The sequence below is a fragment of the Arvicola amphibius genome, chromosome 6 (assembly GCF_903992535.2).
Source record: "Arvicola amphibius chromosome 6, mArvAmp1.2, whole genome shotgun sequence".
NCBI lineage: Eukaryota > Metazoa > Chordata > Mammalia > Rodentia > Cricetidae > Arvicola > Arvicola amphibius.
Window position 1 is genome coordinate 151,516,547 of NC_052052.2, and position 16,013 is coordinate 151,532,559.

At 39.8% G+C, this 16,013-nt stretch overlaps 1 protein-coding gene across 9 annotated transcripts in view; it reads left to right on the forward strand.

The window, feature by feature from the left end:
- The window catches only part of Nsd1 (nuclear receptor binding SET domain protein 1), a 108,843-nt gene that overhangs the window by 86,510 nt on the left and 6,320 nt on the right, over positions 1-16,013 (forward strand). For 8 of the 9 annotated variants that reach the window (XM_038335593.1, XM_038335597.1, XM_038335592.1 and 5 more), the window contains 7 exons: positions 1,461-1,666; positions 2,618-2,730; positions 3,384-3,653; positions 5,414-5,530; positions 7,326-7,467; positions 10,832-10,938; positions 14,262-14,466. In XM_038335593.1, the coding sequence (XP_038191521.1) occupies positions 1,461-1,666; positions 2,618-2,730; positions 3,384-3,653; positions 5,414-5,530; positions 7,326-7,467; positions 10,832-10,938; positions 14,262-14,466 (1,160 nt within the window). Of the gene's footprint in view, positions 1-1,460; positions 1,667-2,617; positions 2,731-3,383; positions 3,654-5,413; positions 5,531-7,325; positions 7,468-10,831; positions 10,939-14,261; positions 14,467-15,965; positions 16,004-16,013 lie in introns of all 9 variants that reach the window. The other variant, XM_042055369.1, reaches the window with a different exon arrangement.

Below are 16,013 nucleotides of genomic sequence, written 5' to 3' on the forward strand. Positions count from 1 at the left end.
CCACCCGATAATTGTCCATAGTGTCCCCACAATTGTTCATTTTGGTTTTGGTCTTGAAGTTTTAATTGAACTGGGAATGCATAAAAGTATACAACATAAATGTAGTTTGTTAGATTTTTAAACAAGGCTTCATTATATAGCCCTGGCTGGCCTCAGACTCGGATTCCTTCCTGCCTCTGTTTCCAGTTACTTACCCAGCTAACATGAATGATTTCAACATAGGATGACACACTATAATTACATATTTTATGAATTACTAGCTATGAGTGTTGGTGTACCCTGTATTCCCAGCACTTGGGAGCCTGAGGCAGGATGATCATAAGTTCATGACAAGTTCTTGCTATATAGCAAGACCCTACATCTATAGCAAGCAAAAAAAGTCTACTAAAGTTTAAAAGCTGTTAACACCAAGAGATGATAGATGTTAGAAGATGGAAATATTGATTATCTTGGTTAGATAATTACTGGGAGTTTCTTTTTTAGTTTTTGCTTTTGAGTTAAGGTCTTAACTATGTATCCTGGCTGACCTCAAACTTGATATCCAATATATAGTTTGGTATATAGACCAGACTGGCCTGAAACTGCCTCTGCTTCCTGAGTTTAAATCACTCCTGGAATTAGAAATACATGACCTCTAGCCTAGCTGGAAGTTTTTTACAGTCCAAATTGTCTGGTACACTACTGTTGAAACCCTTAATGATGAAGATTGTTTTCCTTGTCATTGTCACATCTTCATTTCTCTTGTTTTAATTACTTTTAATAAACTTAATTTTGTGTGTGTCTTAATGTGGATATGTGTGTGTGAGCACAAGTAATCTCTGAGACTAGAAGCATGGAGTTCTGTGGAACTAAATAATGCAGATGGCTGGAGCCCCCTGACAAGGGTGCTGAGAATGGAACAGAGTTCTGTACAGCATGGGCTCTTAAGTCACTATGCCAATTCTCCAGTCAGATTTTCATTTCATTGTTGAAGAAAATTCTTCAGTGGACATTATAAATATTCATGTATCATAATTTCCTTGAAGCAAAGTAACTGTTTCTAAGAAATTATTTATGTTTGTGAATGTTTATTTTAGCCTTGTGTAACATTCTACTTAAGGATACAGCTAAATGAAGAAAGTGCTTGGTACCCAAATATGAAGACTAGTGTTCTGAACCTAGCACCTCATACATGTATGCAGTCTTAGAGCTTGGGCGGCAAAGATAAGGTTCCTCAGGATAAACTGACTAGCTAGGCTAGAAAGCACTAGTGAACTCGAGGTTCACCTCGAGAACCTGCCTCAGTTAAACAGAGTGGACAGTAACCAGGGAAACATTTGTTTTCAGTTTGTGCCTATATACATGTACATACTATGTATACACACATGCAGAAAGACCAACAACAAAACCTTAAGTATGTTATTTTCCCAGTGCCTTTGCAGCCTTGTAGAGGTTTCTTCTCTTATTTGTACCTTTCCCAGGTGGTGGCCAGCTGAGATCTGCCATCCTCGAGCTGTACCCTCTAACATTGATAAAATGAGACATGATGTGGGAGAGTTCCCTGTTCTCTTCTTTGGGTCTAATGACTATCTGTGGACTCATCAGGCCCGAGTTTTCCCTTATATGGAAGGAGATGTGAGCAGCAAGGATAAAATGGGAAAGGGAGTGGATGGAACATATAAAAAAGGTAACTTTACCCTTATGATTTTTCAGGCAAGCAGAGATTTCCATAGCTCAGTATCTGCTCTGTGTTCAAGTTTATATAATGGTTCAAGTTGTCTGAAATATTGTGATGCCTGCTTGTAATTGTAAGACTCGAGGCTAAGGCAAACGAACCACAGCGTCAAGACTACCCTAGATTACATAGTGAGTTCCAGGATGATTTTTGCTACACATTGAAGCTGTGTCTCAAAAAGAAAAAGAGAAAACAAAAGTGTCTTAGCACACGCTTGTAATTTCAGTTCTTGGGTTGGGGAGCCCACGTTCAGTGGCCTATGCCTTATGAGACCATCTCAACAAAACAAAATTGGCTGGGATTAAAGATGGAGTTTAAAGGTACAGGGTTTGCCTAGCATCTGTAAAGTCATGGATTGCTCTCCAACACTTAAAACAGTTTTCAAATTTAGGTTCCATGCTGATACACACCTGTGATTTCAGTGGCTTGCAGGATCATAAATTTGAGGCCAGCCTCCGCTACTGAGTAGAAAGACACTGCTTCTCCCTCCCTGTCCAAAAAAAGGCAGGGGGCAGGTATGGCTGGCCTCAAACTCACAGAGATCCGCCTGCCTCTGCCTCCTGAGTGCTGGGGTTAAAGGCGTGCGCCACCACTGACCAGCAGGACATGGGCTTTCTTCAGCTTAAAGAGGGTGATAGGGTAAAATAAATATACCCAGAGGGTGGGGCTGGAGAGATGGCTCAGCGGTTAAGAGCACTGACTGCTCTTCCAGAGGTCCTGAGTTCAATTCCCAGCAACCACATGGTGGCTCACAGCCCTCTGTAATGAGGTCTGGCGCCCTCTTCTGGCCTACAAGAAATGTTGTATACATAATAAATAAATAATCTTTAAAAAAAAATATATATATACCCAGAGGGTGTTTTTTTTTTTTTTTTTTCTCGTGATTTTGTTTTGTTTTTTCAGCTCTTCAGGAAGCTGCAGCTAGATTTGAAGAGTTAAAGGCCCAAAAAGAGCTAAGACAACTGCAGGAAGATCGAAAGAATGACAAGAAGCCACCACCTTATAAACATATAAAGGTAGTGGGGACTGTGTAGTAGAATAACACTGTATGGCTCCTTTTCCTTTCTTACTCATGGTAAAAATTTAAAAATTGAGAGTTAAGAGCATAAAAAGAGTAGTTGGTTTTTTCTTTCTAACACAGTTGTGGTCGTCAGTCCTCTCCTTGTCAGCTTGTCAGCAGCTCCCGGACCTGCTGAGCCGTCTCACTGCCCCCTCTAGTGTTCTTACCAAAGTGACTATTTGTCTATATTAGCTTACATAACATCATCTTATGCCAGGACCTGCTTTTAAATTCTTTGAGCGTAGCAACTTTTAAATTGATTTTTTTTTTCCCTCTAGTGCTATAGGTTATAAGCAAGCACTCTACCACCAAACTATAGTCTTCCATCCCCACCCCTTTTTAATCTGATGATGGTGTTCCATTTGTCTGGGCTCCTGTCTTAGTCTCTAGAAAAAGCAGAATTAAAGACATATTCCAATATAGCTGGCTTGAAATTTACATTTAATGTATCAGCTGTGGCTTTATTATTAATATGAATAGTCTCAGTCTTGATTTCTTCAAATCATGTAAAATGTTGTCATATAACTTGAAGGATGTGATACTTGTCTGTTATAGATACTGAATTGCTTTATGTTGATTTATCTGATACAATACAATGTGCTTTTCCAGGTGAACCGACCTATTGGTAGGGTACAGATCTTCACTGCAGACTTGTCAGAAATTCCCCGTTGCAACTGTAAAGCTACTGATGAGAATCCCTGTGGGATAGATTCAGAGTGCATCAACCGAATGCTGCTCTATGAGTGCCATCCCACAGTGTGTCCTGCTGGAGGGCGCTGTCAAAACCAGTGCTTCAGCAAGCGCCAGTATCCAGACGTCGAAATTTTCCGCACATTACAGAGGGGCTGGGGTCTCCGGACAAAAACAGATATTAAAAAGGTAAAGATAAATTAAGAGGTTTTGTTAGGCTTTTGTTTTGTTTTGTTTTTACTGCTTGATATAACTGGTTCTTCTTGATGAATATGAGAATTAGTACATAGAGGACACATAGTTAGGAATTATTATAAACCCCAAGGTGTAGAGGCTTGATAGTGGATGATCTTGTCATCAAATTTGCTTCTATATAACAATATAGGGAGAAATTCATAAGAATGTTATGAGATTCTTTATACTTTATGACAGTTTTAGAGCAAGTAGTAAAAATGAAAGAAGGATGATTACAGTATTTTGTTTGTTTCTTTTTTGTTGTATTGAGACAGGTTTCTCTGTAGTTTTGGAGCCTGTCCTAGAACTCACTTGGTGTATCAGGCTGGTCTTGAACTCACAAAGATCCACCTGTCTTTGCCTCCCAATTGCTGGGATTAAAGGTGTGCACCACTACCGCCCAGCAGTTATAGTATTTTAATAAAGGATTTATTCAGGAGAAATAGTTTGGGGTTATCAAGAGTGATGAGCTGTATTGAGCTTTTCACAATGAAAATGCAGGGAATCTTCAACATGAAATGTGGAGGGCCTCTGCTAACCTCCTTCTTGAAGGCAACAACGGGTTTATTAGGTTCATTAAGAGATTTTGTTTGGTTTTGTTTTTTGATTGCATGCATGGGACTGGAATTACAGGCAATTGTGAACTGCCATGTGGTGGCTGGGAATTGAACCCCGTCTCTGGAAGAACAGTCAGTGCTTTTACCTGCCCATCTCTCTAGTCTCTTTAATAGAATTTTTAGAGCTCTAGAATTTTGAGAAAAGTGTATAGAAAGGAATCCAGACATTTGTCACTTGTTTGGTTGAGTTTTTGGTATTTTGACACAGGGTTTCACTATGTTGCCCAGACTGTCCTGACATCAAACTCAGAGATCCACCTGCCTCTGTCTCCAGAATACACCGCCACACCTGGCTGTTCTTGAAGTTTTTAACAGATAATATTATACATTCTGGATAGAAAAATAAGTCTTATTTGACAGTTTAGTAACAAAGCTTATCTTCATAATTTCTAAAGAATTTTGTGGTTAAGAGCACTGGCTGTTCTTCGAAGAGAACCTGGTTCAATTCCCTGCACCCACGTGGCAGCAAACAGCTGTCTGTAATTCCAGTTCCAGGGAATCCAGAATTCTCAAACAGGCATACGTTCAGGGAAACCATCGATGCACAATAGATAGATAGATAGATAGATAGATAGATAGATAGATAGATAGATAGATAGATAGATAGATAAAAATTTAAACATTAAAAAAATGTTGTTGAGGTTTCTAGGAAGCCAATTACCAAATATTTATCTTGTTTGCAAGGTAGGGTTAGGATTAAAGTCTCCCATGTTATTTGTGAAAGACAGTTTAATTGTGCTGTGCAGAGTAGGGTGTACAGTGATGTGAAATGTAGAAGGGCGGTAAACATGGGGCAAGCTCCAAGACAGAGAGTGTAGTTGAAGCTGGATTTCAGGCCATCAGACAGGTAACAGGATTGACTTGTTTCTTCATTACTGTTTCTCAGTCTTCAATTCTGGTACTGTGTGCCTTATCCTGGGGCTTTTCTGCTAGTGGGAATGAGGAAGTGATTTTCTTCATTAAGTCATTAAGGCAGCATAAATAAAAAAATTCACATAGTCTACTTTTGAGAATCATCTATATTATTTTAAAATACAAATTGCACTTGTAAATACCAGTGTTCTTTTACCATTAAGTTATGAGCTGTTTCCATTCTAGGGTGAGTTTGTGAATGAGTATGTGGGTGAGCTAATAGATGAAGAAGAGTGCAGAGCACGAATCCGTTATGCACAGGAACACGATATCACTAATTTCTATATGCTCACTCTAGATAAAGTAAGTAATATAAATTATTTTGTATTTGAAAATGTGTTTGTCATAGACCCAAGTTCTAGATTTTGTCCATACACATGAGCATTTTCTTGATCTTGATTCTGGAGAGGGTCAAATTGCTCATTTTTGGCTCTTTACCCATAACCAAAAACAGTAAAGCTACTTTTAGTATTTTTTTTTTTGAGTGATCTAAGTTGGGATTTTTTTAATGCTGTAAAATCATATAAAAAAAGATCACAAGAGTTAATCTTTTATCCCTTAATTTTATAAACTTGACTAATTTGTTCATGTTTAACTGGTGTGTAGTTATGATCATATAACTCAGTGGTTCTCAACCCTCCTAGTGCTGCAATGCTTTAATACAGTTCCTCATGTTGTGGTGACTCCAATCACCAGTAATTTTGCTACTGTTATGAATTGTAATGTAAATATCTGTATTTTCGGGTGATCTTCTTGGGGTCATGACCCGTAGGTGTATGAAAATTAAAAAACTCAAGATATCAAGTATTCGTTTTGTTTTGTTATTTTAAGTTTTATTTTGGGGTCATTGGATTATATTTCAGAAGAAATTTCCCATTGTGTCTGTTTCTTATATCTGCAATTCTTTGTGCTTGGAAATTAGATTCCAGTACATTTTTTTCCCTGTACTATGGTTTTGGAATTCTCCCTTTGCTAATAAGAGAATTGAACCGTGAAACCTATGCTCTGTAGTCAAACATTGTACAACTGAAGTATGTCTTTAGCTTATTTTACTTTGGTTGATTTATGTTATATCATTTACTTTTTATTTTATGCTTTGTTATTACATGTTAGTTGCATTAGCTTATTACAGTTGAATTTGAATCAGAATCTTACTAAGTTTCCTTGGCCAGCCTAGAAGTTGCAGTTGTCCTGACTCCAGTGAGCCATCTTCTCGAGCCCTACCCTAGCATTCTCAGTACTTGGGATTACATTGGCCCTCGTGCTTAGACTGACAGCTCTTTTCCTGGCATCTACCTTTGTAAATACTTCTTCAGTTGTGTTTGTGTGTTTGTGAGTCTTTATTGACAGACATTCTGATTATACTTTGGGTAAAGAATTGGATTAAGTAGTGAAATTTCAATAAATGATTTCTAATATGCCTCTGATCTGTAAACTTCCTGATTAGAAAATGCAATAAACTGCTGCTTCTCTGGGGCAGTGGTTCATAAACCAGTGTAGACCAGAATCCCATAGGCGGGCTTCTCATAACAACACATTGCTAAACCTGCATAGAGTTTCCTCTTTAGTATATTTGAAGCACAGCCTTCCAAGTGGAGTTGGTGGTGATACTGGTCCATATGTGACTTACATAGAACTCCTGCTCTGAGAAACTTTGATTTTAAAAGCATCCACTTCTGTTGACAGGTTTCTGTCCCGCCTGGTCCCGCAGCCTTTCAGTCCCAAAGAAATACACAGAGGTCTACGTTAATCCTAAACTGGTTGGCCTATTAGCTCAGGCTTCTTATCAACGATTACATCCTACATTAACCCATAATTCTTGTCTGTATCAGCCACGTGGCTTGGTACCTATTATCAGCAAGGCATTCTTATTTTGCTTTGCCTGTGCCTGACTTCCTCTGTGACAGCTACAGACTCTTCCCAGAATTGTCATGTTCTGGTTGCCCTGCCTATACTTCTGCCGGGGTACAGGTCAAGCAGTGTTTTAATAAAACAATGCAAGACCAGTAGCACATTTCATCTTATTAGAGAGAATAGTTAGTTTTCTACATAGTAGAGTCTCAGGAAATCTGACAGGTCACTTTTCTTGAAATTCTAGGATCGAATTATTGATGCTGGACCTAAAGGAAACTATGCTCGGTTCATGAACCACTGCTGCCAGCCTAACTGCGAAACACAGAAGTGGTCTGTGAACGGGGACACGCGTGTTGGTCTTTTTGCTTTGAGTGACATTAAAGCAGGTAAGGTCAATAAAGACTCAGGAAATAAGGCCTGAGTTTCAAGTTCGTTTTTTACTATCTAAAAATCTTCTTTGTCCTCCGCTTGTAAAGAAAGTCTTCCAATAGTCAAGGGTACGGAGACATGTAAAGCCTTTCCAGGTGGTACCAGGCATAGTGGTGGCACACACCACTACTTGGGAGACAGGCAGGTTGATCTTTTTAATTTTTTCATTTTTCAGTGTTTTTCAATCTGATAGAGATGTCATTTATAATTGTAACCATCTTTGCTGTACAGTCCTATTTGGGCAGCGGTTGACTTCTGCCCTGGAAGACTTCCATTCTTCCAAGCTGAAACTCTTCTGTTTTTCTGTCTTCTAATAACTCACAAAATTCTATCTCTGAATTTGACTGGGATGTTTTATTCCCTCCCCCCACCCCCGAGACAGGGTTTCTCTATAGCTTTGAAGCCTGTCCTGGAACAAACTTTTTTGTAGACCAAACTGGCCTCAAACTCACAGAGATACTCCTGCCCCTGCCTCCCAAGCGCTGGCATTAAAGGCATGCACCACCATCGCCTGGCAAATTTTTAGTGATTTTCTGTGCACTGGTGTTTTGCTAGCAAACTGGAGTTAGAAACAGAGCTGCCATGTGGGTTGGGTACTGGGAATTGAACTAACCTAATGACTTTAAGGTAAAAAAAAAAAAAATCTAGGCCTTTAACTTTTTTATTTAATTTGAGGCAGGGTCTCACTGTGTAGCCTTGGCTGGCCTAGAAATTTCTATGTAGACCAGGCTGCCCTTGAACTCATAGCCTCTGCTTCCTGAAGTCCCCTTAAATTGTCCTGCCTTAGAAACTTGTAGTCTCCCCTTTCACCTTGCCTTCCACATTTTCCAAAATCTTACTATGTAACCAAAGAATTTTCTATCATCTATCTCCATATTTTAAGGGGGTGTGATAGGCTCAAGTCATGCGGTTGGGAATCAGTGTTCTGGACAAGCATCTTGCCAAAGAACTTCTCGTCAACCCCCACAAGGTTATGTTATAAAACCACTGATTTCTGAGATACCCAGAAAGTGGTGGTCTGGGCATTACTCAGTTGTGTCATGCTCCTTCTCTGTGAGAGTGTAGGAGTGAGGGGCTGGAGAGACGGCTCAGCAGTTAAGAGCACTATGTGCTCTTCCAAAGTCCCTGAGTTCAATTCCCAGCCACACATCCAGTGGCTCACAACCATCTGTAATGAGATCTGGTGCCCTCTTCTGGCCTGCAGGCATACATGCAGACAGAATACTGAGAATACTGTACACATAATAAATAAATCTTTGGTTTTTCGAGACAGGGTTTCTTCTGTAGCTTTTGGAGCCTGTCCTGGAACTAGCTCTTGTAGCCCAGGTTGGCCTCAAACTCACAGAGATCTGCCTGCCTCTGCCTCCCGAGTGCTGGGATTAAAGGCGTGCACCACCACCTCCCAGCAATAAATAAATCTTTAAAAAAAAAAAAAAAAGAATGTAGTAGTGAGGTGATTTAACCCGAGTAAGTATTGAGATACTCAATTGTGTGTAAATCTGTTGTGAATGAATAGTTGGGTGGTATATTTAGATGATGAATGTTTTCCCTATCAGTCATTTTTTTGTTGTATGACCATCACTGAGAGATGACTTAAGGTATGTGGAAACGGGCATTTATTTGGGCCTAATATTTAAACAATCCCTCTATCATCACTTGTATGGTAGTTTTTTTCTTTCTTCTTTCTTTTAGATTTATTTATTTATTATATATATTGTGTTCTGGCTGCATGTATGTCTGCAGGCCAGAATAGGACAATAGATCTCATCACAGATGGTTGTGAGCCACCATGTAGTTGCTGGGAATTGAACTCAGGACCCCTGGAAGAGCAGCCAGTGCTCTTAACCATTGAGCCATTTCTCCAGCGCTTGTATGGTAGTTCTTAAATGTACAGAATACATGATTTTTCAAAACAAAATTTTCTAGGGATATGATAGCAGACTAGCTTAGGCGGTTTATTGTTGTATTGTTTTTAAGATTAAATTTTTTAATTTATTTAAAATTTTTATTTATTTAAATTTATACATGTATGTGTTTATATCTGTAAGTGTGTGTGGTTGCTGACGGAATTCAGAAGGGGTGCCAGAGTTAGAAGTGGCTGTGGTCTGCTAGAGGTGTAATCTGGGAACTGAACTCAGGACCTCTGAAAGAGCATTAAACATTTTTAACCGCCATCTCTCCAGTCTTCTTTTGTATTTTGGGTTGGTTGGTTAGTGGCTCTGTGTAGACTTACTGTTTAGACCCTTGAACTTGGAGGTCTGCCTCTGTCTTCCAGTGCTGGGATTAAAGATCTAAGCGCCATGTCCTCCTTGCATTGTGGCTCATTTATACTGCGCTGTGCCGCACCACTGCCCTCTACTCGTAAATTTTTAGATGAAAATAAGATAAGTGGCATCACTCATTATTATTGGACCAATAATTCTATAGGAGTGTGAGGTAGGAACTACGGCCTTGCTTGCTGTTAACCCTGGTTGGTCTTAGTTTGTGTGGGGTTGTTTGTTTCGTTTTGTTTCTAGCCTCTCAGTGATGTAAATACAGATGATTCTTAATCCTGCAATATGTGTATTAATTGTAAGTCACTTGGCTTTATATTCTGTTCAGCTAAAGAAAGAAGTAATGATTTCCAGCATCTAATGAAAACCTCTCTTGGTCTCACTGTTAGAATGTATATCAGGGCTGACAAGATGGTTAAGTAAGTAAAAGCTTGCTGACCAAGCCTGATAACCTGAGTTGGATTCCTGGAACCATGTGAGTTCAAGACCAGCCTGGTCTACAAGAGCTAGTTCCAGGACAGACTCCAAAGCCACAGAGAAACCCTGTCTCAAAAAACCAAAAAAAAAAAAAAAATTTATTTTAAATATCACTTACTGTTTAAATTTATGTTACATACTGTCTGTAGTGGTGCACGCCTTTAATCCCAGCACTTGGGAGGTAGAGGTGGAAGGCAGATCTCAGTGAGTTTTGGGCCAGCCTAGTTTAGTGCGAGTTCTAAGATAGCCAGTGCTGTTACACAGGGAAACCCTGTCTCAGAAAACCAACAAAATAAAATAAATTCTGTCACATTAGCTAATGAATAACACAGATTTAAAATTTTCTCTTAAAATTACTCTCATCCTGGTGTGGTAGTGTACACCTTTAATACTAGTACTCAGGAGGCAGAGGCAGGAAGATCTCTGAGTTCAGGACAGCCTGGACTACATAGAGACCCTTTTTGAACAAAAAATAAAAATAAAATAAAATTATTCTATTAGACATTATTGTCATTTATAATTAAGAAATAATATAACTATATATGTTAATATTCTTGTGGTCTTTATGCAGGCACTGAACTTACCTTCAATTACAACCTAGAATGTCTTGGGAATGGAAAAACTGTCTGCAAATGTGGAGCCCCGAACTGCAGTGGCTTCCTGGGTGTGCGGCCAAAGGTACCAATTTCAAAACTTCTCTGTTAGCAGCAATGATGTGTCTCTCCTGTAGCATTGTTAGGTGCAGTGCTAGGGATGAGTATTTCAAGAAGCTTTGCTTTGAAATAATGGGATTGATTATTAGTAGTGCCACTAACAGTTTACTGAGCAGTCTCATGATCTAGTTGATGTTGCTGTAGTGTTTTTACCAATTTTGACTTAAAAGTGTTTTTCTAGCTCCCCCCAACCAAAAAAAAAGTCTACCAAATTAAAACAGTGAAATAGGTTACTTTGGTCTCTGCTCACCCCACACCTTCCAGGAAGCTACCTAGATTTCCCTGGGTATGTAGTTGTCTTCTTTTTGCTTCCTACAGGTATTAGCAAAATTTACTACACTATAATACCATATATAAAAATAGAATTCTAGACTGATGATGTAGCTCTGTGGTAGAATGCTTTCTGGCCCATGCTGAGCCGTGGGTTTACCACCAAAAAATATAGAGATTAACAAAATATAAATATTATTTTGTCTTTCTGTGCTTATTTATGTACATTTAACTGAGTTACAATGCTGTAATTGTTAAGGAGATTTGTCTTTTATGTTATGTGTATGTATGTTTTGCCTGTATAGATGTCTATATCACATGCATTTAATACTCAGAGAGGTCACCAAAGGTCATTGGAGCCCCTCCCTAGAAAGTAGAACTAAAAATGGTTGTGAATCTCCTTGTGGCCATTTAGAATCAAACCCAAGTCCTCTGTAAGAATTGCCAGTGCTTATCTTCAGTGCCTCCTGCCCTCTTTCTCTTTTTGTTTGTTTTTGGTTTTTGAGACAGGGTTCCTTTTTTTTTTAATATTTATTTATTATGTACACAATATTCTGTGTGTATATCTGCAGGCCAGAAGAGGGCACCAGACCTCATTACAGATGGTTGTGAGCCACCAAGTGGTTGCTGGGAATTGAACTCAGGACCATTGGAAGAGCAGGCAATGCTCTTAACCTCTGAGCCATCTCTCCAGCCCAAGACAGGGTTCTCTGTAGCTTTGGAACTAGCTCTTGTATACCAGGCTGGCCTCGAACAACAGAGATACACCTGTCTCTGCCTCCCAAGTGCTGTGATTAAAGGTGTACGCTACTACCACCTGGCAAAATTTTATTTGTTTGTTTGTTTGTTTGTTTGTTTATGTGTGCTCTGTATGCCAGAGAGGGCATCAGATCCTATTATAGATGGTTGTAGCCACCATGTGGGTGCTGGGAATTGAACTCAGGACTTCTGGAAGAGCAGCCAGTGCTCTTAACCACTGAGCCACCTTTCCAGCCCCATCTTTCTTTTTTAGAAGAGACTTTCACTGTCTTTTTCAGCATAGCCTTAAACTTGAGTCTGTCTTCTCTTTGCCTGCCACTTCCATGATGGGATTACAGGTGTGCAAACCCATCCCTGGCTGCTGTTTTCTGTTAGAGGGTTTTTGTTGTCGTTGTTTGCTTGTTTGTTTGTTCATTTGTTTTTCTCTTAGATTTATTGATCTTGTGTGTGTATGAGTGCTATAGGGTGCTCAGAGGACTACAACCTATAGGAGTCATTTGTGCGCAGGCTTGGAGACCATTGCCTTTACCTGTGGAGCCATCTCTCAGGACCCTGATGGTTTCCTTTTCATTTCGTGAAGGGTTTTTTGTTTGTTTTGTTTTTTGCAACATGATTTCACTATGTAGGGTCTGGAACTCACTATGTAGATTAGAGTAGCCTCAAACTCAAAAAGATGCACCGGCCTCTGCCTCCCAAATGGTGAGATTAAGGTGTGCACTACCATGCCTGGCTGCCAAGCCTAATGATCTAAATTCAGTCTCCAAAGACCTAAAGGTGGAAGTTGGGAACCGAGTCCTTCCAGGTTATCCTCTGACCTACACACACACACACACACACACACACACACTAAGTGGATGGAGTTAAGATTTTTGGTTTTTTGAGACAGGGTTTCTCTGTAGCTTTGGTGGCTGTACTGGAACTCCCTCTGTATAGCCCAGGGTGGCCTTGAACTCACAGAGATCCTCCTGCCTCTGCCTCCTGAGTGCTGAGATTAAAGGCAAGCAACCACTGCCCAGCTTTGACATAAATATTTTTATGTCAAACAATAAAAAACCAAAATGTTGGGCATATTCATATGTACCTTTAATCCCTACACTTTTGAGTCAGATGCAGGTGATCTCAATTTCGCAATCTCTCTCTCTCTCTCTCTCTCTCTCTCTCTCTCTTTCTCTCTCTCTCTCTCTCTGGTTATTTATATTAAGCAAGCTTTATTTTCTGTCGGCGCTATCTCCCCTAAAACGGGGTTTGAGAGAATAGCCCCAAACACAGGAGAAATGTTTTATTTTATAGCCCCAAAACTGCAAGGCTGGGGCGTTTCTTTCTTTCTGGGTGTGGATTTTTTTTTTTTTTTTTTGTTATGTAGGAATTTGGCTGATTGAACATCTTATCAGGGTGGTGAATGAAAAAAATAAGAAAGGCTATAAGACTGCTCCTAGATACGGTGGACAAGGAAGTTTATTATAGATAAAAAGGAGAGCGTAGTCAGAAGCAGGAACATCTGGGAGAGGGAAGGGAGGGGAACAGGGAGCAGATGAAATGGCCTGGTAACCAAAATGGTTAGATTATATAGGGAAGGGCAGCTGGGCAGGTGGGTGGGTAGCAGGTAGATCTCTTTGAGTTTGGGGGCCATCCTGATCAACATAGCAAATACCAGGATAGCTAGGACTACATGACAGATATCCTGTTTCAAAATAAAAAAAATTTTTTTTTAATCAAAGAAATGCTAAAATACACAGAGATAGGCCTGTATCACAAGGATAGAGCCAATTGAGAAACATTCCCAACGGTCAAAGCTTGACAATTTTTAAAACACAAAGTTATTATAATATATACATTTTAAATTTTATTTAATTTTATGTGATGGGTGTTTTACTTGCATGTGTGTCTATGCAAGGCTTGCATGCCTGGTGCCCTTAGAGGCCAGCAGAGGGTATCTGATCCCCTGGATTTAGGAGTTAGAGATGGGTGTGAGCTGCAGTGTGGATGATTGAAATCACACCTAAGTCCTTTGAAAGAGCAAAGGACTCTTAACTGCTGAGGAGTCACCTCTTCAGCCCCCGTACTGTTTGGTTTTTAAGATTGCGGTCAAAGCTAACATGAATAGGGCATGCCTTCCTGTATCTTCTCTATCTTTACAGCAGTCTCTTGAGTGTTATCTTTTCCAGAGGAGAAGCTGGGGTTGAAAGGACAGTTAATCTAGTGAAGAGTACATACCTGAGTTGTTGTCAGGGTGTTGACTGATCAATATCTGACCTCCAGAATCAACCCATTGTCACTGAAGAAAAGTCCAGGAAATTCAGGAAGAAGCAGCACGGGAAGCGCAGGAGCCAGGGTGAAGTTACAAAGGAGAGAGAGGATGAGTGTTTCAGCTGTGGGGATGCTGGTCAGCTCGTCTCCTGCAAGAAGCCAGGCTGCCCGAAAGTTTACCATGCTGACTGTCTCAATCTGACCAAGCGACCAGCAGGTTGGTGCCAAAGTCCATTCGCAGCACTCCTTGTTCTCTGTCAGAGTTTTCAGGATCTGATGCCACTTGTTTCGGTGTGACAGAGGACACTGTTGTTGAGCGCAAGCCCGCTGTTGGCTGTCCATGTTCTTTGGTGATAAAGGAACAACAAAGGCCTAGAGTCCTAGATTATAGGAAAGAAAACAGAAATGTGTTGTGTTTTATTTCCATTTACATTATTTCATCTTCCCAGCAACTCATAAAGATTGTTTTCTGTCCACATGTGCATGGGGAAAATGCAAATGAAGATTGAGATTACTTGTTGCTGATAATTCAAAGACAGGTGTTCTGACCCCAAGGCCACTAAATCACCTTTCCCTGCCAAAGGGAGAGTGAGGCATAGTAGAGACTTTAGATATTCGGATCAATGAAAGATTTGTCAACAGCTTTTACCCACAGTTTCTCTCAACTCTGCCAGAGTCTACCTTACAATGTAGACTTTTTCTGTATAGATGAAGTAGTTGTATAAATTTACACATGAGACAACTGCTAAGGTAGATGGGGTAATTAGGAGTTTGTGTTGGGAAAAGTTAATATCCTTTGGGCAGTGACTGGGTCTTAGGATTGTAGCCATTTGGTCAGGCTGGCTCTGGTGAAATACAATACAAACAACAGATGCAAATGAAGCTGTTTAAAGGGATGCTAACACATCACTAATACTTGCTTCCACAGTATGCCGAGTGGAGAGCTCTAGGGTAGAAGTCAGTGGTGTGTGAAAATCTAAATTGATTTTCCTTCCTGTTGTGTAGTCCAGGGTCATGATAGAACAGAAAGTCAAGTAGAATAAGGTCAGAGCCTTTGTGTTGAAATGTTAGTACCAGGAAATAGAAGTAAATCTTTTTCAGGATCACCTTGTTTCATGGCACAGGTCATGATTTTGCTTGTGTTCCATCAGTGAGTTCTAGCATAATTTATTTGGAGATGGGAACACTTACATGCCTTATAAGTAAGTAGATACAAGGTTAGTTTTAGGTCAGTTTTAGGTCTTTTCCCTTGTTTCTACATGGACAATCCAGATAAAGTTTCTTGCTGGTTTCAAGACTTAGAATTCAGCAAAGGTGAGTCAGCTTCCCTTATTACTTATGTAATGTGTAAATTTACCCTATTTCTGTTGAAAACAAAATAAGCAAGAATGTTAAAAAGCTGGAATGTTCCTCTTTGAGTTGTATTTTTAAAAGCTGTCTAGATCTGGGCATTGTGATATATATACCTTGAATTGTAAGTTAAGGCAATCCTGGGCTACATAGTGAGACCCTGTCTCAAATAATACAAAACAACCAGAATTTGGGAAAAAAATGTGGAAGTAGTAATGACTGTTTCTTTTAAGAGGAACTTTGGGGTTTATTTGGTTTCCCCCCCTGTACAGCTCATGCTAGAAATAGTCTCTTGCTTGTGTTTAGTTGATACTTAGTTACTCAACCTTGATTCTTTGCTGTTATTTTATATATTGTTTTGTGCAGAAGAGGAAGCTGAAATTCTGGGGAAGGAGTAATGGCAGGTGAGTGGCA